The 27,675-nt window shown below is 35.5% G+C and overlaps 1 protein-coding gene across 14 annotated transcripts in view; it reads right to left on the bottom strand.

Moving 5' to 3' along the window:
* CNTLN (centlein) overlaps positions 1-27,675 on the bottom strand; it is a 314,849-nt gene that overhangs the window by 104,217 nt on the left and 182,957 nt on the right. For 9 of the 14 annotated variants that reach the window (XR_012516586.1, XM_010338733.3, XM_074394884.1 and 6 more), the window contains 2 exons: positions 11,343-11,434; positions 4,239-4,774 (listed from right to left, as the gene is read on the bottom strand). Coding sequence is in view for 11 of the 14 variants with exons in the window: in XM_010338733.3 (XP_010337035.2) it covers positions 4,239-4,774; positions 11,343-11,434 (628 nt within the window). In the remaining 3 variants the exon portion in view is untranslated. The other 5 variants (XM_074394889.1, XM_074394891.1, XR_012516587.1 and 2 more) reach the window with 4 other exon arrangements.

Below are 27,675 nucleotides of genomic sequence, written 5' to 3'. Positions count from 1 at the left end.
AACAAATGATTTTCCCTCTACCTTTCTAAGTTCTCATTTGAGACTCCTGTAACAAAAGTCAGATTAACAAGGGGAAAACAAGTTTATTAACATGTACACATGGGACTATCTAGAAGTGAGTAACTCAAAGAGATGGCTTAGAACTCCAGTTTATATAGCATCTTCCACAAAGAAAATAAATATTTAAAGAAGTGATAAAGCAAAGGAAAAGGACTTGAGCCCTAAGGGGCAGCAAATTGTAGGAAGGCAAATATGTGGAAAACTAATGGTAGATGAAGGCTAGTTGGTAAAATCTGTTACCTAGATTTCTCTGGTGCTATCTCCAGGCTCATTAGGGTCTCAAGTTGTCTCCAGTGATTAGCTTTTATCCCTTTTTGGCAGAGAGGGAAGAAGGCATGCCTTTGTAAAGGTATCCACTGTTTTTAGGGGGCAAGAAGAGAAGTTTTCTTCCATCTGCTTTTTCTGAACTGGCTTCAGTTTGAAATAATCCTTATGCCAAAACTGTGTATTTTGGCATGGCATGTTCTGCAACCCTTTATAATCTACTCAATAAATTCTTCCCTCTCTGCTTCTGAAACTATGCCTCAAAGAGTTAAAGGAACCAATGATTAACAGAAATTCTTGAGTTTGCAGGATGGCAGATTAAAAAAGAAACAACTTACTGAAACTCCCTCTGCTTATGAGATTAAAAAAAAAAAAAAAAAAAAAAAACTAGCTGAAATCAGTTGGAACCAACATGGTCGACTAGAGTCTGCACAGAATGAGCTTGCTGACGTCACAGCCTGAAATTCCACTGCATGTTTCATACTATCCCAGAATTGCACGTGCAACCTATGAGACAGCATGAAGAGATAACTGCATCTTTGTATCCTCAAGGACTTTGCAGATCTCCCCTTTCCTTCCACCAATCACCTATTAATCTCAGCATCTCCCCTACCCCCATCACTTTCTGAAAATACTGCTTTGAAGCCAGCGTGGGGAGACAGATTTGAGCTTGACACTCCTGTCTCCTTGTGAGTCAACTTGCAATACAAAGCTTTTCTTTTCTCAAAAACTCAAAATCATAGTATTGACTTCTAGCATAAGGCAAAGAGCCCCTTTTATTTAATAACATTACAAATTTCACTTCTCTCTCTTTAATTTGCTTGGAATATTGAAATTCGTTTTACTTCTTGAAAGAGTAAACAAACCTTCCTGATAAAATCCGTCACTGAAAAGGCATGCTCTTGCAAATAACTATTCAACTATGAGAAATAAATATGAATAAGGTGATAGTCATACAATATAGCATTATACATATATACACATGAAGTTCTGTTTTTTTCAATATCCAAGTAACTCTTATATTTTATACTATAAAAATCTAAAAGAAAGAATCTTCTGAAGTCCCTAAAGCTCTTTTGCAAAAATTTCTAGCTGTTTGAGAATTCTCTGCAGCTAAGTGATTCTTGAAGGCATTCTGTCAGGCAGGAAATGTACCACTAATCATAATATAAAATTGAGTTTTACTGCCAAATAACATAAATGGCAATTCTATATTTTAAGAGAGATTGTATGGTATGTCTCTCAAAATATGTGACCTTGTACACATGCACTAATGTCAGAGGTATTTTAAACAGAGCAACTCCATCTTGAATAGGGACTGGGTAAAATAAGGCTGAGATCTGCCACAAGGCATTCCCAGTAAGTAAGGCAATGTAAGTCACAGGATAAGATAGGAGGTCAGCACAAGATATAGGTCATAAAGACCTTGCTGATGAAACAGCCTGCAGTAAAGAAGTCAGATAAAACCCACCAAAACCAAGACAGTGATCAGAGTGACCTCTGGTCATTCTCACTGCTAAGCTCCCACCAGTGCCATGACAGTTTACAAATGCCGTGGCAACGTCAGGAAGTTACCCTATGTGGTCTAAAAAGGGGAGGCATGAATAATCCATCCCTTCTTTAGCATATAGTCAAGAAATAACCATAATGATGGGCAACCAGCAGCCCTCAGGGGCTGCTCTGCCTATGGAGTAGCCATTCTTTTATTCCTTTACTTTCTTAATAAATTTGCTTTCATTTTATTCTATGGGCTTGCCTCAAATTCTTTCTTGTGAGAAATCAAGAACCCTCTCTTGGGGTCTGAATTGGGATCCCTTTCTGGTAACAGTAATATAACAAAATTAAAAGAGTATAATAGTGTATTCCCTGTTGCTTATGTATTCATACATACATATTTGCACATAAATGAATGGCACCACTTTATTATGAATTCTGTGGTAGTACCAAGTGGTTAAGATAGAATTAGTAGCTAGCACTAGAATTTCCTTGATATAGACAAGTGCTTAGTGGGTGTGAAATAGGTTTTTATCTCTAATTGCTATGAGAGAAGAAAGAAGAACCTGGGTAACATGGAAATAAAAATGCAGATTTGGTCCTTTGGCCTTTCCTTCATTACGTTTTTTGAGTTTCTTTAACTGCCTGAGGACAAGGGGCTTGAGTAGATGATGTTTAAAAACAGTGTTTTTCAAACTTGTCTGCACACTGGATTCAAGAGGGAAACTTCAAAAATTGCTTAGGCCTGTATCCTACTCCAAGGGTTATAATTTAATTGGTCTGGGGTGCAACCTAACCTTTGGAATTTTCATAAGACCTCCAGGTGCTCTAATATGCAAACAATTTTGGAAACCACATTTTAAGATAATTTTCAGTTCTATGTCTGTGATAAGAAAAACTACCCAGAGGGATCCCAAATCTAAAACAGAATCACTACTAGGAATTTAAAAACAAAACAAAATAAAAAACTAGGGAAAAATCAAAGGACACATGTCATTATAAAACAAGGCAGAATTTTTAAAATTATGGCAAATTGGGCAATTTGTTAGCAATTATGGCAACACTGAACTTCTCTACTGTCTAGATGTAAAAAAGGGGTGTTCTATCATTCATTTGTCTCGGTGGTTTTGTTACAGGAAAGGAGTCCTTATCCAGACCCCAAGAGAGGGTTCCTAGATCTCTCACAAGAAAGAATTCAGGGCAAGTCAGCAGTGCAAAGTGAAAGCAAGTTTTTAAGGAAGTAAAGGAATTTAAAAAAGGCCACTCCATAAACAGAGTAGCCCCAAGGGCTGCCGATGCCCATTTTTATGGTTATTTCTTGATGATATGCTAAACTAGAGGTAGATAATTCCCGCCTCCCCTTTTCAGACCACATAGGGTAACTTCTTAATGTTGCCATGGTATTTATAAACTGCCATGGCCCTGGTGTGAGTATAGTAGCAAGGACAACCAGAGGTCTCTCTTGTGGCATTTTTGGTTTTGGTAGGTTTTAGCCAGCTCCTTTACTACAACCTGTTTTATCAGCAAGGTCTTTATGACCTGTGTTTTGTACTAACCTCCTATATCATCCTGTGACTTAGAATGCCTTAACCGTCTGGGAATGCAACCCAGTAGGTTTCAGCCTCATTTTACCCAGCTCCTATTTAAGACAGAGTTGCTTTGGTTCACATGCCTCTGACAGTTTTACTGATATGTTTCAAGTGCATATATGAATGTATAGCCAGGGGTAAGAGAAAGAAGTATTACAGACTTTTAGTATCCTCCTGTTGCTCTTTGCTAGGGTTATGTATCTTAAGACTAGGAATCTGTAGAGCCATAACTTTAAAGAACTAATTTTTCACCACCATTCAATTAAAGTTAGTACAATGACTTTGCATAATACATACATGAAATAATTAGTGAAGATGGTTCTTAATTTAAAGGATGTTAAACAGCTTGTAGACATCTGGTAACAAGCTGAAATGGGTCATTCAAAATTTATCTAACTAAATTAAGGGGGAAAATTGTTTCTCCTCCCAGGTTGGCATGTCACAAGATAACTAAACCGACTTAGTAGGCTTGCCTGGGAATCCTTAGCTGTCAGTGGTGAATATGCAAAGGGCCAGCAAATTAAATCAACCTGCCAAACTGTCAATTTCAAGCCTCATGACTGCATGAAAATAGCATCACTGGAAGAAATCAAGCATTGCCTTCTTTTGGATTTCCTGGCACCTATTCAAATACTCATGCAGTTGTGGGTAATTTTGCATGCAAATTTCAGTCAATAAGCTCAGAACAAGACCTCCCAAGATATTTCAAAGGATCTGACAGTATTTTTTCTGAATACCAAATCAACAGTAGTTGAAATTCAATCTCCATTTGCTAGTGCTTTACATATGCACAGTGTCCCCACCACAGAGCTAAGTTAATGAGAGCCTTACCTGCCTTCACTCACATCCTCCCAGCCCTCCTTGCTGAGGTTCTCAAACACATTGCTCATAACCTTGATGGAGTGATTGAGAACGGTGTGGTGGCGACCCACAGAGCAATTTTTCTTGGCAGCTTTAAATTTAACCTTGGTTGTAGTTGTCTTACAATCACATCGTCCAGATCTCACTTCCGTGGTGGCCATCTCAGATTTAGTTTTGTCTGCTGACTGTTGTGATTTCTCCATTGGGCTCATCAGCTCTTCATTTTCATTTCTCAATGCATTAGCTTCTGTCACTTGTCTCCTCAGGGAAGTGACTTCTCTCTCCAGCTCACTGATTTTTACTTGAAGTTCAGTATTTTCTTTTTCTACATCTTTACTCCCCTTTATTATCTGTTCTAGCTCTTTTTCTCTGGTCTCTGTATCTTCTTGTTGCTGTTTTAAGTGGGACTTCAGAAAATCATTTTCTTTCATTAATTTTTTATTCCCTTCTTTTAATTTCCTTGACCTTTTTTCAAAAGATTTTAGCCGATTTTCCAACTCAATGACCTAAACAGAAGAGTTTAATTTATTCTTTTAAAAATCTAAAACCATAATCTGCTATATTTTATCATTTCTAACTTATGAAATAAAAATTACATTTCGCACAAGGACAATATAAATCTAAAGTACTTAATTTCTAGATAATTCTAAAGTGGTGTAGATGAATACATTCAAAAATGCAATAATACATCTGTTGAATAAAGAACAGATGGTAAAAGAAGGCAAAATTCTATACAAAGTAACAGAACTAAGTATGCTAATAAACTGCAGTGTCTTCTGAGATCGTAAGTGCCTTGGCCATACATTCTATTCATTGTGGGAAAAAAATTTCAGAGAAAAATAATTTATACAAAAAGTCTAAAAGTAGATACATAAATTGAATTAATAACATTTTCATTCAATATTCAATAATCATGAAAAAGAAATGACAATACAAAGTAATCTACTGAGGTTGCTTTTTTTCTAAATTCGAAAAACCTAATTTTAGTAGTCATAAGGTCCTCAGTTTATGTAATAAAGGAACAGTTTAACAAATAATAAAGACTAACTATTTTAAATGACAATGATTTCAAGATTGCATATAAATTAAAATTTTTCCTTTTATTTCAATAAACAGTGCTTATGTTGTAGGACATAGCATTGGTAACACACACTACCTAATCTTAAGGAATTTCCAAATTACTTGGAAAGACAGACGTTTGCATGCATAAACCTAATAAAGGATATAAACTAAGTTTCATAAGTCTGGGCAATTAATTCTAATTCAAGAGTTCAAATATTTCATGGAGGAGTTGACTTAGATTAGGTCTAATTAATAATGAGCACTATTGTTTGTAAAGTACATTTTACTATTTACAAAATAGTTTCATAAACATGATCTCTTCTGGCCATCTCAAAAACATGAGATATGTATATAGAACCAACAATTTATCTTTCCAGAATAGGAAAGAGATGTTCTGAAAACTTAAATTTCACAGAGGTAAACCTTTCCTGGATTGAACTGGGATCCAAATTCAGGATTTTGTGCCCCTCCCACTATGCAACAAGCCATAGGAGAAAGAATAATTACTCAGACATGTCGGAAAAATGAACAAAGATTTGGAGTCAAGAAAAAACTGTAGACAAGCAAAATGGAGACAAAAAATCTAAATGAGTAGAAAACAGTATGAACTCATTTTTACTTTTAAAACAAAATTCTTGAAAGAGAAACATGTTTGATATACTGACAACTCCAATGGTCTGAATACTTGTGTCCCTCATAAAATTCATATGTTGAAACCTGATCACAGCGTGATGTTACGATAGGGTGGGCCTTTGGAAGGTGACTGGATCATGAGGGTGGGGCCCTCATGAATGGAATTACTGCTATTATAAAAATCCCCAGAAAACTAGTTAGCTCCTTAGACCATGTGAGGACACAGCAAGAAGGCACCATCTATAAACCAGAAAGAGAGTCCTCATAAGGCACTGAATCTTAGGGACCTGGATCTTGGACAACAAATTTCTATTATTTATAATCCTCTCAGTTTTAGTATTTTTTTATAGCTGACTGAAGAGATGAAGACAACAACCTCTGATTCAAAATAATAATATTCCAGAAGTATACAAAATAAAACACACATATTCTTTTTGGCGGCAGGAGGGGGATGGAGTCTTGCTCTGTGGCCCAGGTTAAAGTGCAGTGGCATGATCTTGGCTCACTGCAACCTCCACCTCCTGGGTTCAAGTGATTCTTCTGCCTCAGCCTCCCAAGTAGCTGGGACTACAGGCATGTGCCATCCGACTAATTTTTGTATTTTTAGTAGAGACAGGCTTTCACCATATTGCCCAGGCAGGTGTCAAACTCCTGACCTTGTGATCTGCCTGTCTCAACCTCTCAAAGTGCTGGGATTACAGGCGTGAGCCACCTCGCCCAGCCAAAATACATATTCTTAACACTTTCCAGTTTACTAAACTTTACTTATAATGGTAAAGAAGTAAGTTGTTTCCTAAACATGAGTTTGAGTCATGTCTGATTTACACATCCTTCTGTATTACCTTTTTGTTTTACACATTCAACCTCTTTCATTTAAATCAACATTCATTTACTAAGTGACTAGGCTATCCTGGGGCTTGGGAATTTCTCAGTACAGTATGAAGGATATCACCTAATTTTAATCACTTCTATTCCATGGTATGATATATTAACCTACTATTGGACTTATGTCCTTATAGGACCTACTCATGACCTGAATGAAGGTATCTGAAAAATTTTGTACCAGATTATTGTAGACTTCTGCATATTTCTGTGAAAGAGATTGTATTGTTCCTTCTCAATGTAAGCACTTTATTGGGGAGCTGAAAAATGTGAAAAAAAATACAGTGTTCAAGAAAAAAATCTATGGCAGAGTATTTTTTATTTTTTCCAAATCACTCTACCTCTAAATTTTATTGAAGGATTTTTAATCACTGCTCAAATCAGTATACTTTTCATAAATATCTTTTAAAATACTTTTGCATGTTAGATTCCAAAGAGGAGTAAGTAAAATATACTGTATTTTTTAAATACATATTTGGAGCAAGTAAGCAATAACACTTTCTTTAAGTCAAGGTCTCACTTTATTGCCAAGGCTGAAGTGCAGGAGCCCGATCATTGTTCACTTCAGCCTTGATCTCCCAGGCTCAAGTGATCCTCTCACCTCAGCCTCCCAAGTAGCTGGGACCAGAGTCATGCACCAACACACTTGGCTAATTTTTTATTTTTTGTGGAGACGGAGTCTCACTGTGTTGCCTTGACTGGTCCACACTTTTTTTTTTAAAAAAGTGACTTTGGTGATAGAAAAATATTAATAAGAAGCAGTGTGTTTTACGGGAAACAGAATTTTGAATTAGGTCTATATCTCACTTCCAACTCTACTCGCTTTAGCTGGTAAAATATTTAAGGTATTTTACCTTTACTTTCCTCATCTGTGAAATGAGAATAGTAATACCTACACCTTGCAGTTTTGTTGGGAGTATTAAATGTGATCATAAACCATAATTCCTGAAGAAAATAATTTATTATCATTATCCTTATTACTGTTTCTATTATCATTAATCTTAACACCTACCTAATAAAATTGCTGTAACTAAAATATAATTACTTGTGCTGAATATTCCAAAGTAGCCATTAAATCAACTTTATATTTCAATTAAACTAAAATATGTTATAAACAAATACAACAAATAAACATCTTAAATTTGATATTCTGATTCTGGAAATTAGCATTATATATATATTTTTTTTTACTAAAATCCAATTAAGTTTGGGGAAAACTCATTCAAATTTTACTAGGTTGGTGCTCAGAACACAACACACCAAAGTATGGCACTTTGGCTTGCCAAGTACCTTGAATTGAAGGTCACTGGAAGTGCCTCAGAAGCAAGATCTCCTTCCCTCCTGTCACCCACCCTTTTTTCTCCCCTGAAGGCAGTCAAATCAACATAATTCCTCTTCCCTAAAGCAGTTCATACAAACTAGAACACCTCTCTCCAAAAGCAAGGCTTAAAACCAAGAAAAGTCACTTTCTCCCTTCTTGGTTCTCCCTTGAAGACTTTCATTCCAGAGGGGTCTGGTCCCATACCTGGGAAGGAAGAAAGTCTACACAGAGGGCAAGAAGAATCTGAGCAGACAGGCCTTGCCAGGCTCACCTCTCCTCAGTCTGTTACCATAGATCATACCCATTTGTGCAAACACATTTCTACATGGCTATATTTTATTTATGGAACCTAAGCATATAAACAGACAATTTTCTCTGGGTCTTTGTTTTTGAAGCCTCTTGTGGCACATAAAACTTTGATTAAATAAATGTTATGTTTTTCTCATGTTAACCTGCCTTTTATTATAGGAGTGTCAACTGTGGCCCTTATGATGGGCGAGGAAAGATACCACACCTTTCCATCCCTATATACACACCAATTGAAGATGTCTGTGGTTTTAAGGTCTGTTAACTGCCTAATGTGAATCTATGTTTAATCATGAGAAGTGGTCAAAATTATTTAAGTTTAAATTGGAGGACAAATAACAAAACAGAGACACTACTTCTAAATATTTTGAAAGGGAAAATCCATAGCACTTATTAAAGTGTTATTCAAGGTATATGCTCAAAAACTGTTAAAGTGATTTTAATCCTTCAAAAATAGAAAAGTAAATTTTAATACATATTTGAGAATGAAAGTCTGGGGAACTGATAAAGGTGCTCAATTTATGGGTTATAATTCAGCTCAGGCCCATATTTTCATACAGTTCTGAACATTTTAAATACTACACCAAACACATGGCTCTTTTTAGGCCAGGTGCAGTGGCTCATGTCTGTAATCCCAGCACTTTGGGAGGCTGAGGTGGGAGGATCACTTGTACCCAGGAGTTAAGAGACCAGCCTTGCCAACATGATGAAACCCCACCTCTACAAAAAACACAAAAATTAGCCAGGCATGGTGGTGCACACCTGTAGTTCCAGTTACTCAGGAGGCTGAGGCAAGAGAATAGCTTAAACTCAGCAGGCGGAGGTTGCAGTGAGCCAACATCACCCATTACACTCCAGTCTGGATGACAGAGCAAGATTCTGTCTGGGGAAAAAAAAAAAGAGGAGGCTCTTTTCAAAACAGAAATAAAACACCTGGCATTATGAAGCTATGAAGCACGTACATTAGCTTGCTAGGGTTGCCATAACAAAGTATAACAGAGTAGGTGACTTAAACAACAGAAATTTATTTTCTCACATTCCTGAAGTCTAGAAGTCCAAGATCAAGGTGTCAGCAGGGTTGGTTTCTTCTGAAGCCTCTCTCCTTGGCTTGTAAATGGCTATCTTTTCCCTGTGTCTTCACATGGACTTCCCTCTGTATTTGTCTGTATTCTAATTCCCTTTTTTTAAATAAAGACACTGGTCATGTTGTATTAGGGCTCACCCTAATAGCCTTATTTTAACTTAATTACCTCTTTAAAAACCCTGTCTCCAAATATAGTCACATTCTGCAATAATATAGATTAGGACTCTTAGTATACATATAAATTTGGGGGCTAGAACACAATTCTGCCAATAACAATGTGAAATGTTAATATATTATTTTAAAAATAATCTGTTCATATGTTTCATTTCTACTGTATACAAATACTGTTTTCATCTTAATGCTATTTTAAAATTAATTTTGAGTGTCATATAAAAGTTTTAAAATAAGGAAATTCAACCATGAGGAATTAACTTGTGATTGATAAAATTACATTAGGTAAATATAAAAAATAGTATACTAATTTGACATACATCCAATGAAAATATATTGGTTGTCAAGTCTTAAAACAGTTGTCTGGATCTACTATGGTAGTATTCATTTATGGCAAATGGAATGAAATAATGGCCTACTTTTGGGTTTCTACACTAAGGTAAGAAATAGTAGTTACTTATCCATAGATACAAAAATTATACAAAACCTGGCAAATAAAAATATTTTTCTGAAAAAAAAGATGCTAGGTTAGTGTGAACTGTACGACATCCTAGCTGGTAGTGCATAGATTAATTCAGTTAGTCATTTACCTAAAGACATATAAATGTAAGCATTTCTAGTTCTCTGTTATTACATTAACTTTATATGTGCCATTCAGTAATAATGAGATGACAGCCTTTGTTACCTGACTGTATGGCAAGTGATAGAAGTATGAACAATCACATCATCTGCTATAAATCACTAGATTTCCTATAAGTCAATTCAGAGATGCAACAAAATATAAGTAACTATGTTAATATTTTTGTTTATATATTTGTACATTTTCAGCTTTATCTAATTATAAAATCAATCTAATGTAGCCAACTGACAATCACTTATAAGAACAAGCAATTTAAAGATTATTTTCTGTATAACATAAGTATTAATAATTAGATCCACTTAACTGAACTTGATAACAACGTATTTGTAAAAATATGAATTAACTATAAAATTATAAAGATAAACGTTAATATTTTAAAATAGTATTTTACTGTTAATGATAGACATGTTATAACATGACTATAGGGTTTACATGGATGGCCTTATTGAAACATAAAATGCTGTACTAAATCATATTGGTATAAATTTTTATCTAAAATGAGATGAGTCATGTATTTTTTCAAGTTTAACATTAAAACTATAAATATATTACCATTTTACTGTGATAAAATTGTAACTATGCTCAGTGTTTTAGTTCAAATATTATAAATCTCTGTATTTGTGGAAGTATAGCACAGTCTTATTAAAATATATTTTAAACTTAAACTGCTAAGTTATAACTAACAAGCACATATAGTCTACATTTCTATAGTTTCTATTTTTTTCATTCTCTCCATTTCACCTTTTGAAAATAATTTTAATCTATGTCAATGGAAGCACAAGTGTTTACACATTTATTTCACTAACATTGATTTTTTTTTTACCCCATTTTGGCAAGCCAATGATTTTGAATTATGGATCTGAATTAAGGATTCACACAAGGTTTACATTCATAAGCCCTTGCTTTAAAATATAATCCTTTATGTTAAAATTCAGATTTAACTTGCTCAGTTCAATATCTTAAAGATTACACTACCTTCTGTAATGTCTGCTCCAACATTTCTTTTCCATTCTTCTCTGGAGTACTTTTCTTGACCTCATGATCTTCACCAGATCTAAAGAGCTGTTCTGGTAGAGAGTAAATAATATATTATGGTACCACGTGTACTGCTGAAATACTGTTCTGTCATTTAAAAAAAAAAAGAGTTCTATGGTTTTTCAATTATGAATAATCTAGGCTATTTTCTTGTCAAGTATTTGGCCAGTAACTAAACAATGACCCCTTTCAAGATTTTTAGCCACATAATTATGTATCTTTGTAGTGTCACCTTTTTTTTTTTTTTTTACAGTGTAAGATTTTTCAAAAGTACAATAGATCTGCGGGTTAACAATGCTACACTTTTATTCCTATTTTCATTCTTTTGTAGACTATTCCCCCTTTGCCTTAAAAGCAGAATTCATTGCCTTTTTATCTACACAGTCACTACTAGTTTTGTTCTCTGGATCTTGTTCCCTGCCAGGAGGATCACAGTGATTGCTGAACAAAGCAAACAGTAACAGAATTAGGGTGGATTGAAATCCTAACATCCCTTACCTCAACCTTTTTCTTCAAGCGTAAGATCATGCACTGGGCAAGGTAAACCAAAAAAATCACTCTTCTAGAAATACTGTGACTTAGTAACAAATAGAAAGCCAGGTATATGGGTGAGGTTATATCTACAAATCATTCCTACACTAGCTATACATTTGACTACCAAAACCTTTTCAACAAAGCCAAAAACCTACAAGTAACTTAACAACCTTAAAGAAAAAACAAAATCGTAAAACTTCAGCTAATATTAAAAACAAAATATATCAAATCCTATAAATAACTTTTTTCTTATCAGATAAATTATTATGACAAATTTTACTAACATTTTCTAATTGAATTACTTTTGGAATGGAACTTTTCTTAAGGAATAAAAAGGGACAAAAAAGAATACATAAAGCTAAAAGGATACATATCTGTGTTAGCCTGAGATGATTTTGCTTTAAAATATGCTTGGCTGCTGTAGGTCAGTGTAAAACTTTGATTTCTCAACAAAGGAAAAAGAAAACAATATTATTCTCTGTAGAGTAGAAATCCTCCTGGTATAAACAGTGACTAACAAGTTTGTTAGAGTGAATTAGGCATTTCTTTTGTCTTTGAAAAATGACATACCCAATTAAAACTTCTGTACTTATGAAATAAATAGAACACTATCCTAAGGATAATAAAAGCTAGGATAGGTAGAATTTGCCACCTGGGGAATAAGTACCTTTACCTTGATAATAATCTATCAGTTTCCCAAGTTTCTTCTTCTAGTCCCCTAACACCATGGTGTTGAATTCATTTACAACAATCTTTCAGCAATATAGAAATAATATGCAAATACAATTCATCTTTTCTCATCATTTAAATATCTGCTATACTTCTGAGTGAAATATTTAATCTTAAAAATAAGATAACAGTTCTATGTTCAAAGAGTATCAGATGCCAACAATAGTTAAATAATTCCAATAAAGTAAATGGTGAAGACTGATTTAAAAATGAATTTGTCTGCTGCTTGTTTGCTCCTGGATGTGTGCAAGGTCCCCTGGTGAAATGGCTAACCATGTTCAGCTGTGCTTATCTGCTCAAGTTTGTTTCTCCCCTTCACAGGTTTATACAAAATGCTCAAGAAGTTAAGCCCATGCTGTGGAAAGAAAGAAGGACTCAATTCTCTGCCCTTAGTTCTTTTTCTCTTCAAGGATCTCAGGATTTGTGAAATAAACCAAGAAGACCTAGTTAGAATACACCTTCTATTTCTTTCCTATGGTAGATGTGTGAGCATATGCTTCACTTTACTGGAGATTTATTTTTAACATTTTAGTTTTACATGCTTTTCTTTTACTAGTATAAACATTCATTCTAATTTAAATTCTTTCTCAGGAGTTTCTTCTCTCCATTTTTTCTTTTTCTTATTAACTTTTCATTTTGCTTATTCATAGTACTTAAGCTTATTATATTCTATTTTCTTTCTTTTTGAGATGGAGTTTTGCTCTTATTGCCCAGGCTGGAGTGCCATGGCACAACCTCAGCTCACCACAACCTCCGCCTCCTGGGTTCAAGTGATTCTCCTGCCTCAGCCTCCTGAGTAGCGGGGATTACAGGCATGCGCCAGCACGCCAGGTTAATTTTTTTTTTATTTTTAGTAGAGACGGGGCTTCTCCATGTTGGTCAGACTGGTCTCGAACTCCTGACCTTGTGATCCACCGGCCTCGGCCTCCCATAGTGCTGGAATTACAGGCGTGAGCCACCACACCCAGTATATTCTATTTTCTATATTTATTTCTTTTAATCCTTTTAAATAATATAAATTTTCTGCAATCTTTTACTTTGTATTCTCCTTTTAGATTTTTTATTTTAATTATTTTAACAAATTATTTAAAAATCTATTATGAGTATTTTTTCCCGATCTTAATATGAAGCTTTGCACACAAACTTTCCCAAAAGTCTATTTGTGATTATATAAATTTGAGAGATTAAGAATAGTTATCAACTTATTGTATAGACAATTTCCTAAAGAATATTGCTATTTTTATTTCACTTTTAGGGAAAGAAAATGAGAATCATAGTGGGTACATTTTACTTCAGAATGTACTTGTGATACAATAAGAAATATATACAGTCATTCCTGTTCCATGTACCTTCCTGGGATACCAAAATCCAACCACGCTCAAGTCCCTCATGTAGCACAGTGTAATATTTGCATATAACCTATGCACATCCTCCTGTATACTCTCTATGTTACTTATAATAACTAATACAATGTACATGCGATGTAAGTAGTTGTTATACTATATTGTTTAAGGAATAATATAACAATATAAAAGGGCTGTACATGTTCAGTACAGATGCAATTTTTTTTCAAATATTTTTGATCTGCAAATGGTTAAATCCAGGGATGTGAAACCCATGGATACAGAGGGCCCACTGTATTTGGTTTTTGTCCCCAATTCCTGACACATAGTTTCTAAAACCCTTGGAATTTCTTGAGTAATAGCAGCATCCTTTGTTATTACAAGCAAAGCATAACAAGCCCCTTTCAACTATACCAGTGTTTATGCTTAATAAGATGATTCTTGGTGAGTCTCTAGATAGGTTCAAGATAAGGACTGGTTGCAAGAGGAGGTAATCATGTCATTAGATGGTTTTTAACATCCAGCCCCAACACTAGGCCTCTGCAGAAGGAAGAGGAAATGGAGATTGAATTCAACCACCAATGGCCAATGATTGAATCAATGATGCCTACTTAGTGGAAGCTCCATAAAAATTACAGAGTTTGGAGACATTCCAAGTTGGTAAAGACTTTGAGATGCTGAAGGTGGCATACTCAGAAAGGACAAGAAAGCTTCTTGTTCCTTCCTCCATACCACGAACTATGCAACTCTTCTATTTGGCTGTTTCTGAGTTGTATCCTTTAAAACAAACCAGTAATGGTAAATAGAAAACTTATCTGAGCCATTCTAGCAAATTACCAAATCTGAGGAAGGGCTCCTGGGAACCCCCAATTTATAGTCAGTTGGTCAGAAATACAGGTGGAAACCTGGGACTTGTGACTGGCATCTATTGTTGCTGAAAAGTTTTTGGCTTTATTGGAGAAAACCTGAATATGCCTCAAAGGATTTCCCTTTTGTTCCCAATATGTTCCCTTGATTTGCCTCTAAGTTAAAGTAGGATGACCATTTCCAAACGCTTGATTTTTTGGTCATGTTCTTCTTATGCATCCAGCACAATCTATTCTTAATAGTAAGTAAACTTGAGACACTTGCCAGAAATTCTGAACTTAAATTGTATGCTGCCCAACTATTATGAAAGTCTGTGTTATTTTTTAAGTAACATTTAATAAGGACAATCTGACACTTGCAATCCATTTACTCCATTCTGGCATCTAAAATGGGGCAGTCTTGTGGAACTGAGTCCTTAATCTGTAGGGTCTGCACTAATTCTAAGTAGTTAGAATTGAACTGAATTGCCCAATTGGAGTTTGGAGAAGCAAAGAGTTGGTTGTTGGGTGGAAGAAAAAATGCATACAATTGGTTTCAGAAGTATTGTGAGTAAAAATAACTCTGAATGCTGTTTCAGAAGAGTGAATTGAGGATGAATAGGCAACAATCAGCAAGACCTGACATTAAGAAGTTTTTGTTTTTTGTGTTAATTAAACATTGTTGCCTTAGGTGACATAAAGATCAGCCAACTATAATTAAAAGCCATCTCCTCTGAGAAGTAACCATAGGCAAACGAAAACTGAAGTCAAACTTCTGATTAATGAAATGGCAAGAAATAAATCTTGTTTCTGATGAGTAAGACAGGATTTCAATCATTTGATATGACTATTAGACTTGGAACCTCTTTCTGGAGACCTAGACCATCCCCTTTGACTTTAACTGGGCAGGGGGCTTGGGAAGAATCTATTCAATCAGTAAAAGTTGAAAGACAAGTAGCCCATTTTTGTTACCAGCCACAGATATTCTAAAGAGGAAGTTGCCAGAACAATATAAGTACCTTTTTCTAGGAAGAGAGGGAGAAAAACAGAAGGATAAGTAGAGTTTGTTTGTTTCATTTTATTCGTTGTAAACTATGCCCAATAAACAGGCTTCCTTGCCTTAAAAATGAAATGTCTTTAAGTCGAGGACTTGATGGACTTAATCCCATTAGCGCACATGAATAAATTATGGGGATTTGAACATGGTATCTTTAATTCCTCTAGCTAGCTTGGAAGCCACGTGTAACAACCTCATGATTTTAACGCTATTCCTTAAGCACATACTTTTTAAATATTTTAGACTGTTTATTTTCTACTTCCAAGTGCTTTATTATATTTTAATATCTGTTTTTATATTAATTAGTTTATTAAGTTTAAGACTGGAATTGTGCTTCTGATTTCATATAAATTTCATGTTACACATTAGTTTTTACAATTAAATTTCATTTCAATTTACTTTAATGTTTACCTATATTCCTAATATTATTCCTTTGGCTTGTTTTAACAATAATTTTTAATCTTAAAATTTCTGTTTTTTTTTTTTAGACAGCCTGCTCTATCACCCAGGTTGTAGTGCAGTGGCGCAATCTCAGCTCACTATAACCTCCGCCTCCAGGGCTCAAAGAATCCTCCAGCCTAAGTGCCCCAAGTAGCTGGGACTACAGCTGCGTGCTGCCATACCCATGTTTTTTGTTTGTTTGTGTTTTTTTGGTAGAGACAGGGTTGCCCAGGCTGGTCTCGAATTCCTGTATTCAAACTATTCGCCTGCATGTTTTATATATTAGTGTATATATATTATATACATTACATGAGTATATAATAGATATGTATATATACACACACATATACAATATAAAATATACATTATATATGTGTGTATACATACACACACACACACAGCAACATACACATGAGGATACAAAAAAAGAACAGAAAACAGCTTTAGGTAGGAGATCACATAGATCAGTAGGTCTTTTCTCCATGGAACTGACAAGAAAAGAAAGGAATGCAGTACTGTGCACACTGGTCCAGAGGTATTAAATACTAAAGCACATTTCGGGTTTTATTTTGCTGATTTTTCAGTTTCAGAGAGGAAAAAATAATGCTAAACATATGAAAAAATAAGGCTAATGAGGTAGGCAAGGGCTATTTTTCAGTGGGATAAAGAAATTCAGGCTTTATTCTGTTATTAGCGGGAAGTCACTAAATAATTGAGTAATATAAGATCAGAAATATTAACATACCAAGAGTAGGGTTGGAAGGAATATCCTTATGCTAGATTGGATAGCAATTATAATTGGTATAAAACAAAACTGCAGTCTGACCTTCCTTTCTTTATAAAACATATTGCATGGGTTTAGAATAATTTTTGTTTATTCTCCTTAAATTTTTAGGTACTAGGTATATGCTCAATAGATTAAGGACTTTGCATTAAATTATAGCCACAAAGAATTAGTTACTATTAATCATTCCAATAAGTAACTATTTTAACATTTTTATTTTTGTTGAAAAGTTTTTGGCTTTATTGGAGAAAACCTGAATATGCCTCAAAGAATTTCCCTTTTGTTCCCAATATGTTCCCTTGATTTGCCTCTAAGTTAAAGCAGGATGACCATTTCCAAATGCTTGATTTTTTGGTCATGTTCTTCTTGGTATGCATCCAACACAATCTATTCTTATTAGTAAGTAAACTTGAGACACTTGCCAGAAATCTTGAACTTAAATTGTATGCTGTCCAACTATTATGAAAGCCTGTGATATTTTTAAAGTAACATTTAATAAGGACAATCTGCAATCCATGTACTCCATTCTAGATGCTTTATTTCTGGATTGGGTCAGACTATCTAGAAAGCCATATAATCATAACATATGCTAACAGCTCCAGCATACTTTTGCTCACTGGCTTATGCTTTTATATCATACTGTGGTAGACTATTAGTCAGCAAATGCCTACTCCTCTCATGGATACCTTCATAGATAGAATGCAGATACCTATTCCCCTAATATTGAGTTTAGCCACGCTTGGATTAAGCAAATCACATGGATATAAATGACAGCATACTTGTTATGAGCCTGGAAGTTAAGAAATGGTATGCTTATGATCACCCCTTGGAAATTTAAACATTTGCCTCAAAAAGAACATGTTCAGGTAGTCACTGCCCCTTCAGCCTGGCCTGGGATTAAGAAATATGGAGCAGACCGAAATCCAATATTGCCTCAAGGTGAAGCACTCCAGCCAACCAACAGACCTGCAGACTACAACACAGTTATCACAGCTGATAGACTCATGAGCAAGAAATAAATGTTTATTACTGCATGCTATTGAGATTTTGTGATTTTTGTCATTGTTTATTCTGTAGGAAAAACTGATGGGATACAGAAATTGGTAATTATAAGTGGGGTACTGCTATGACAAAAAACTAAATTATGTGGCATTGATTTGGGGACTGGGTGGCGGGTAACAAAATATGTTACAGAATGCTGAGAAAATTGTGACCCATGATATGTAGTTACAGAACATTTGGAAAACTGCCACATGGCATAACCTGGAAAGCAAAAAAAATGTACCTAATAAATTTTACAATGAGTGAGGAAGCATATAATGCTGATAGTATGAGTTTGGTTTGGTGCAGAATGCTGATAGTGCGAGTTTGGTTATTGCTGGCTGCATTTGACTAGCTACTCTAAGAAAGATCCAAGCTCAGAAAGGCACTGACCATTGATACATGGGAAGTGTGTAAGTTCCAGTAGTTTTAGAGTTGGAAAATGGAATTGTCACCGTATCAAAGGAGTGGACACTGAATCACTGGCACCATAAAGGCCAAATCTCAGATGCTGACATTAAAACATGGCTCAGGATTTGGCTGTCATATCTGTTGTTAATAATTTCTGAAAGGAATAATGCAAGGCCTAGTGGATTCTGGGTAAAAGCCTAAAAATATTCCCCCAATCCTCCCTAGAAACTAATACTGACAATGAATTGTTGTTGGCTTTATTTAATAAGGAGACTTGCTTTAGCCAAAGAAATCTCAGGTGGAAGTTACAGTGTGCCAGTTCCAAACATAGACAAAAGAAACTCTCCATGTTTACATTTGTTTCTGACATGTTCAAGAATCAGATACATAGAAGAGAAGTGGACTTGACTTGCAGCCTAAAACGGAGCTGGACCAGAAAACCTGCAATAGTAAGAGCACCTTCGGCCAACACACGGACCCATATGCTATAAATAAATGCTTGCTATTGTTTATGAATTAGTTTTCCCATTTGCTTGTTTCTTGCATTGTCTAATACACAAGCCCTCAACTTTCAATGACAAACACGATAAGAAATGGTTTTGTGAACATACTCATGTACTTGTGATTCAGTAAAGACTGAAGAACATAGCTTCTGACTAAACCTTACATGTGATTTTTCAGGCTTGACCATAGGTAATTCCAAAAGTTCAACCTGGTACTCCTCAAGGGGGATCGCTGCCCTCCCTAACCAGACTTGTTGTACAGTCAATGGACTACAGTCTCTGAAGGGAGTTATACTCAAGGACTAGGGTTCCCCTGGTCAAGGACACTAGTTTCCCTGGCCAATTACACTCTTAAACATATATGTATCTCTACTATAGATGTCTCAATATGGAGGCCTTTTTATTGGGTACCTTTGGCTGAGGTTTGCTTAGGTGTCTGCAGAAACCTCCTTAGGAGACTGGGAGGAGACAATAAACTTAAAGATACTTGTCCTCATTCTGACTCATTCTGACTTTATACTTTTCCTCTCTGAACCATCCTCCCACAACCTTCCCCCATGGCTCAAGTCTATCAAACAGCAAGAATCTTTTGTTTGAGGATCCACTACCCATGAGACAACCCTCATTTCTATGTTGATCACTGGACCAATGGGGGAAAATAAAATACGGGGAGCTGGCACTTTCTCCACTTTAGCCTCTTGCTTAAACTATCTCAGTAATTAATTAAAGGTGGCTGTAACTTTCATTTTGGTTTGTTGTCTTAGAGCAGCTATTCCTACACCCGGCATTTCAACTGTATTTGGTTGAGTTAAGCTCTTAACAAAGGTATTGTGGGGCTATATTCAAGACTCATTACACTATGAACTAAATTTTCAGTAAGGAGAAATTTAGCATGGTAGGGACTTAAGGTATTCATTCATTTGGAAAGCCTAGGGGAGACTGAACTCATTTGAGAAAAAAGCAATGACTTTTTTTTGTTTGTTTGTTTGGATGACATGCTTAACTTTTAAGATACTTGTAAAAACAGCCAGAAGGAAACAGGTATCAGAAAATAGGAAATATACATTTGGAACAGCCAGAAGGAAACAGGTATCAGAAAATGGGAAATATACATTTGGAATATGGAAAGAGGTTACTATTCCTATAGATTTGAGATTTAATCCAGGGAAAACATGTTCCATTAAAAAAAAATAAGAGGGACCAGATTTTCCCTTCTATATGGAGCAACTGAAAAATAGACAAAATGTATCAAAAATGGTTTTTAGATACTGGGCACCAGACAATGTCATCCCTAAGAGAGGGCAACAAATAAAACGAGTTCTATGACTACCCTCGCATACTGCTATAGCACAGAAACAGGAAACCTAAATGGAGTCCAGTAATCTTCCAAAATTAAGGAGACATACATACCCTGGATTACAGGGAGACCAGTGGAGCTAGAGTTTGCAGGGTAAAGTGTCATAGAGGAGAGATCTACCCAGATATAGGGGGCGCTCTGAAGATCTACAGAGCGGAAGACCTCAAGCCTTCAGCTAAGTACTAGTCAGTGCATGCTTATAAGGAAACTACTCAGATTTAAGAGAAAAAAAAACCATCCAAAAGGATTGGAGAAAACTTAAAGGAAACAATCTGCAAAACTCATACAGGTGCAATAGTTGTTCATGCTCTGATTAGCTGAGGGAAAAAAAGGGGGACATATTATACAATGATGAAAGTAAGAATGAGAGCAGAATTCCTATCAGAAACAATCCACACTAGAAGACAGTGGAGTAATTAATTACTAAGGAAAAAAAATCTGTCAAGGTAGCATTCTATACTTATTGAAAATACCTTTCAAAAATGAAGCAAAAATATAGATATTTGATATTTTTCAGGTGTACAACAGCCAAAAGAATTCACTACCAGCAGATGTGCACTCTAAGAAATACTAAAGGAAGTCCTTCAAGCAAAAAGAGATAATACCAAATGGAAATATGAATCTACAGAAAGGAATGAAGAGCGGCAGAAATGGTTCTCAGCAAAAAAAAAAAAAAAAAAAAAACACTGAGATCTAACCAGGTCTGGTTAGATCCAACACTCTCTGCAAAGGCCAGACAATTTGAGACCCTGGGTCACCCCTTCTAGAATAGAAAACATGCAGTAGTTGGTGGAGCAAAGTGTACTTTTAACAAAATACAGATTTAGAATCCGAACTGAAAAAAAAAAAAAAAAAAGCCACAAAGGAAGAAAAGAACTTGCCAAAAACCTGAATTGAATATAATACAAGTTCAGAAAACAGATAATAAAACACCTCCCCGCAAAGATAAGAATTTGAAGAACTGAGGCAATAAATTGAGAACAACAACAACGAACATTACTACAGATTAAACAGGAATGTAAGAAAGGAAAACAAAGAAGGCTGGGGGCAGTGGCTCATGCATTTAATCCCAGCACTTTGAAAGGCCAAGGCAGGCTGTTCAGGAGGTCAGGAGATCGAGCCCATCCTGGCCAGCAGGGTGACCCCCCTCTACTAAAAAAATACAAAAACTAGCTGGGTGTGGTGGCGCGTGCCTGTAATCCCAGCTACTAGGAAGGCTGAGGCAGGAGAATCACTTGAACCAGGGAGTTGTAGGTTGCAGTGAGCCAAGACTGCACCACTGTACTCCAGCCTGGCAACAGAGTGAAACTCCATTAAAAAAATAAATAAATAATAAATAAAAAAAAGAACAAAATAAAGATTATACATGGCTAAAAATTGAGTTACTGATGAAGGAAAGTCTTGAGATAAAGTGAATGCAGAAGAAAAAGACAAAAGATTAAAGAATCGTAAAAAAAATAGATATGAAGACCAGACAAAAAACAATCTAGCATAAAGACAACTTCTTTGAATTACAGTATAAAAAGTGGATTAGAAAAGTATGCAAAAATAAATGCAAAAGAGAAATCCTTGGAACAAAGTAATATTTTAATTGACAAATAATAAATGCACAGATATTTTAGGAAAATGTAATCTAGAACAAATTATACTAAGACACAGTCTACTTAAGTTTTTGAGTATCAAGTTGAAAAAAGTATATTTTCAGGAATCCGTTTAACAAAGGCAAGTCACATCCACAGCAGGAGGTGATGCAGGGGAGGTTGGGAAAATCTGTAACACATCCTCATAGCAACCATCGATTCTATAAGTGAATAACATCCAGAAAATTCTGAGGGAAAAAAGGTGTAACCTCATAAAATTATGCCCAGCCCATTTAATCCCTTGAATATAAAGACAGTTGAATCATATTCTCAAACATCTATGTTCTTACAAATATGGCTATTTTCATTCCTTCTTGAAAAAAATACCTTTTTTTTTTTTTTTTTTTCCAGACAGAGTCTTGCTCTTTCACCCAGCCTGGAGAAAAGTAGCTCAATCTTGGTGCACTCACTGCAACCTCCACCCCTGGGTTAAAAGAATTCTCCTGCCTCAGCATCCCAGGTAGCTGGGTTTACAGGTATGCACCACCATGCCCTGTAAACCATTTTGCATTTTTAGTAGAGACACGGGTTTTGCCAAATTAGCCAGGAAGGTCTCGAATTCCTGACCTCAGGTGACCCACCTGACTTGGCTTCCCCAGCTGAGTTTTGTAAAAATCCTAGGTTTTCCATCTTGTGTAGCAAGGTGTTCATTTCTTTTTATAACTTTTCTGCTAATCTTAAAGAAATTAATTCTTTTGAAGCAGAGAAAAAATTTAAAGTTTTACAGCTCACTTAATTTTATTTCAGTTACTCTTTACTTAGCTGACTCCAAATAAATGTTAATCTCTTTTTCAAAAATATGATACTCTTTTTATATAATTAATCTACCTATCTAGTCTTCTCCCTACCTGGCCATTAAGAGATGGTTATATAATAATTAATATTAAAGATTTTCATCTGTAACAGGTTAACTAGTTTTTTCTTTGCTTTCTTCTTGTTATTCTTTCTTACTGCTTGAATATTTGTAAGTATGTGTCATTTTTCAAAAAACAATGAAGTTATTAATTTCGAAAAAGGAAAGCAAGGATAAAGTCTCAGTGAACCCTAATTATTAGGAAGTAAGTGAAAAGATGTTCCATGGAAAGAGACAGGAAGATAACAGCAAGAGTAGGATGTAAAATGAGACAAAGTAATTCAGAAGTTGATTAAAAAATAAGCTTGAAACACAATGAAAATTAAAGGTATAAAATGAAGAGGTTGAAATATTGGCCTTCACAAGTCAACAGTAACCTGAGTGTGAGCAACTGGAGTAATAAGAGTAAGTGGGACATAAGGCCAAGTGAGGGGCAGATGAAATCTAATTAAGTATAAACTGACAAAACCTAAAAGTACAGTGGTTAGAATGTAGCAGGTTAAAATCTCAAGCTGATAAGCAACTTCAGCAAAGTCTCAGGATGCAAAATCAATGTGCAAAAATCACAATCATTCCTATAAACCAGTAACACACAATCAGAGACCCAAATCATGAGCAAACTCTCATCCACAATTGCTACCAAGAGAATAAAGTATCTAGAAATACAACTAACAAATGATGTCAAGGACCTCTTCAAGGAGAAATACAAACCATTGCTCAAGGAAATAAGAGCGGACACAAACAGATGGAGAAACATTCCATGCTCATGGTTAGGAAGAATGAATAACGTGATGGCCATACTGCACAAAGCAATTTATAGATTCAACAACATCCCCATCGAACTATGAATGACCTTCTTCACAGAACTGGAAAAAACCACCATAACTTCATATGGAACCAAAAGAGAGCCCGCATAGCCAAGTCAATTCTAAGCAAAAAGAACAAAGCAGGAGGCATCACACTACCTGACTTCAAACTATACTAAAAGGTTACATTAATTAAAACAGCATGATACTGGTATCAAAACAGAGATGAAGACCAACAGAACAGAATAGAGGCCTCGGAAGTAATGTCACACATCTACAATCACCTGATCTTTGGCAAACCTTACAAAAAGCAATGTGGAAAGGATTCTCTATTTAATAAATGGTATTGGAAAAACTGGCTAGCCATATGCAGAAAGCTTAAACTGGACCCCTCCCTTATTCCTTATACAAAAATTAACTGCAGATGGATTAAAGATTTAAACCTAAGACCTAATACCATAAAAACCCTAGAAGAAAACCTAGGCAATATCATTCAGGATATAGGCATTGGCAAGGACTTCATGACTAAAACACCAAAAGCAATGGCAACAAAAGCCAGAATAGACAAATGGGATCTAATTAAACTAAAGAGCTTCTGCACAACAAAAGAAGCTATCATCAGAGTGAACAGGCAACCAACAGAATGGGCAAAAAATTTTGCAATCTACCCATCTGACAAAGGGCTAATATCCAGAATTTATGAAGAACTTAAACAAATTTACAAGAAGAAAAACAACCCCATCAAAAAATGGGCAAAGGATATGACCAGATACTTCTCAAAGGAAGACATTTATGCAGTCAACAAACACACGAAAAAAAGCTCACCATCACTGGTCATTTAGAGAAATGCCAATCAAAACCACATTGAGATACCATCTCATGCCAGTTAGAATGGCGACCATTAAAAAAATCAGGAGACAACAGATGCTGGAGAAGATGTGGAGAAACAGGAACACTTTTACACTGTTGGTCAGAGTGTCAATTAGTTTAACCATTGTGGAAGACAGTGTGGCTATTCCTGAAGGATCTAGAATGAGAAATATCATTTGACCCAGCAATCCTATTACTGAGTATATACCCAAAGGATTAGAAATAGTTCTATTATAAAGACACATGCATACACATGTTCATTGTGGCATTGTTTACAATAGCAAAGACTTGGAACCAACCCAAATGCCCATCAATGACAGACTGGATAAAGAAAATGTGGCACATATACACCATAAAATACTATGCAACCAAAGGGAAAAAAAAGGATTAGTTCATGTCCTTTGTAAGGACAAGGATGAAGCTGGAAACCATCATTCTTAGCAAACTGATGCAAGAATAGAAAACCAGACACGGCATGTTCTCACTCATAAGTGGGTGGTGAATAATGAGAACACATGGACAAAGGGAGGGAAACATCACATACCAGGACCCACTGAGGGGAGACAAGGGGAGGGATAGCAGTGGTGGGTGATTGGGGAGGGACAGCACTAGGAGAAATACCCAATATAGATGATGGGGGAATGGATGCAGCAAACCACCATGGCACGTGAATACCTATGTAACAATCCTGCACAAGCTGCACATGTACCCCAGAACTTAAAAGTATAAAGAAAAACCCTGTCATATCGACCTTCTTTATTTTTCAAATTAGATACTGAAGCTATATACAAAATATAGTTATCTTGAGTTTAATAAAGAAATAATCCTCTTGCAATTTGAGCAGTGAGACATTCCCTATTACTGGCCATTTTTAGGTTAATTGTCAAGGAGGTTGCAGATCTGAAGCTCTCCAAGTTTCCTTCTAACACTAAGATTTTGATTCCAAGAAAACAATGAGAACTAAATGATTTCCCCAAAATTATGTCAAACCAAAATATTAATGGATTATTGATATTGAGCACTATAGTACCTACAAAACTGTAAACAAAAATACTAGGAAAACTTTATCAATAAATAATAAAAATGAGTATCATTTATCCTTATAAAATATTTGTAGAATTTTTGTGTGTGGGTACAGAGTAGATGTATCTATAGGGTACATGACATACGATACAGACACACAATGCACAATAATCATATCAGGGTAAATGGGGCATCCATCACCTCAAACACTTTTACATTACAAACACTCCAACAATTAAACTATTTTTTAATGTAGTCACCCTGTCATGTTAGCAATGACCAGGTCTTATTTCTTCTTTCCAACTATTTTTTTGTAATCCATTAATTATTACCACTTCCCCCAACTACACTTCCCAGACTCTGGTGACCATACTTCTACTCTCTAGCTCCATGAGTTCAACTGTTTTAATTTTTAGCTGCCATCAATAAGTGAGAACGTGTAAGGTTTGTCTTTCTGTACCTGGCTGATTTTACTTAACACAATGACCTCCAAATTCATCCATCTTATCATAAATGACAGGATTTCAATTCTTTTATGGCTGAATAGTACTCCATGCTGTGTATGTATCACATTTGTTTTATCTATTCATCTGTTGATGAACATTTGGGTTGCTTCCAAATTTTGGCTATTATGAATAATCCTGCAATAAACATGTGAATTTGGTTATCTCTGCAATATACTGATTTCCTTTCTTTGGGGTACATACCTAGCAGTGTGACAGCTAGTTCATATCACAGCTCTATTTCTAATTTTTTTTTTTTTTTTCTGAGACAGAGTCTTACTCTGTCACCCAGGCTGGAGCACAATGGCACAATCTCAGCTCACTGCAACCTCCGCCACCTGGGTTCAAGCAACTCTCCTGTCTCAGCCTGCCAAGTAACTCGGATTACAGGTGTTGTGCCACCACACCTCTATAATTTTGTATTTTTAGGAGAGACAGAGTTTCACCATGTTGGCCAGGCTGGTCTTGAAGTCCCGACCACAAGTGTTCCACCTGCCCTCAGCCTCCCAAAGTGCTGGAATTATAGGTGTGAGCCACTGCACTCAGCCTAATTCTAATTTTTTGAGTCACTTCCAAACTATTCTAGTATAACAGTAGTTATACTAATTTACATTCCTACCAACAATGTAGAACAGTTCCATTTTTACCCACAGCTTCTTAATGCCTATCTTATGGATAAGAGCCATTTAGGCTGAGATGAGATGATATCTCATTTTAGTGTTGATTTGTATTCTCTGATGATCAATAATGTTGAACACATTTTCATATATCTATTTGCAAATGGTATGTCTTCTTTTGAGAAATGTCTACTCATAGCTTTGGCTAATTTTTTAATTGGATTATTACAATTTTTTCCTATGGAGTAGTTTTAGCTGCTTATATATTCTGGTTATTAATCCCTTGCTAGATGAGTAGTTTGCAAATATTGTCTCCCACTGTGTGCATTGTCTCTTTGATTTGTCGATTGTTTCCTTGCTGTGCAAAAGCTTTTCAGCTTGCTATAATCCCATGTGTTCATTTTTGCTTTGTTTGACTGTGCTTGTAGGATATTACTCAAAAGATCCTCAGTCTAACATCCTGGAGAGTTTCCCCAATATTTTCTTTTAGTAATTTCACAGTTGACATCTGAGATTTAAGTGTGATTTGATTTTTGTATATGGCAAGAGATAGGGGACTAGATTCATTCTTAGGCATATGGATATCTAGGTTTCCCAGCAGTGTTTATTGAAGAGACTATCCTTTTCCCAATGTATGTTCTTGGCAACTCTGTAAATAATTAGTTCATATGGACTTATGGACATATTTCTGGGTTGTCTAATAGGTTCCATTGGCTCATGTGTCAATTTTCATGCTGTTTTAGTTACTATAGCTTTATAGTACAATTTAAGAAATGTGATTCCTCTAGTTTTGTTCTTTTGCTTACAATAGCTTTGGCTATTCTGGGTCTTTTTTTATTCTACATAAATTTTATGTTTGTTTTTCTATTTTTATAAAGAATGTCATTGGTATTTTTATAGGGCTTACAATGAATCT

The sequence above is a fragment of the Saimiri boliviensis genome, chromosome 2, assembly GCF_048565385.1.
Source record: "Saimiri boliviensis isolate mSaiBol1 chromosome 2, mSaiBol1.pri, whole genome shotgun sequence".
Taxonomy (NCBI): Eukaryota; Metazoa; Chordata; class Mammalia; order Primates; family Cebidae; genus Saimiri; species Saimiri boliviensis.
The sequence above is the reverse complement of the archived record's forward strand: the minus strand, read 5'-3'. Positions and strand labels throughout refer to the sequence as shown.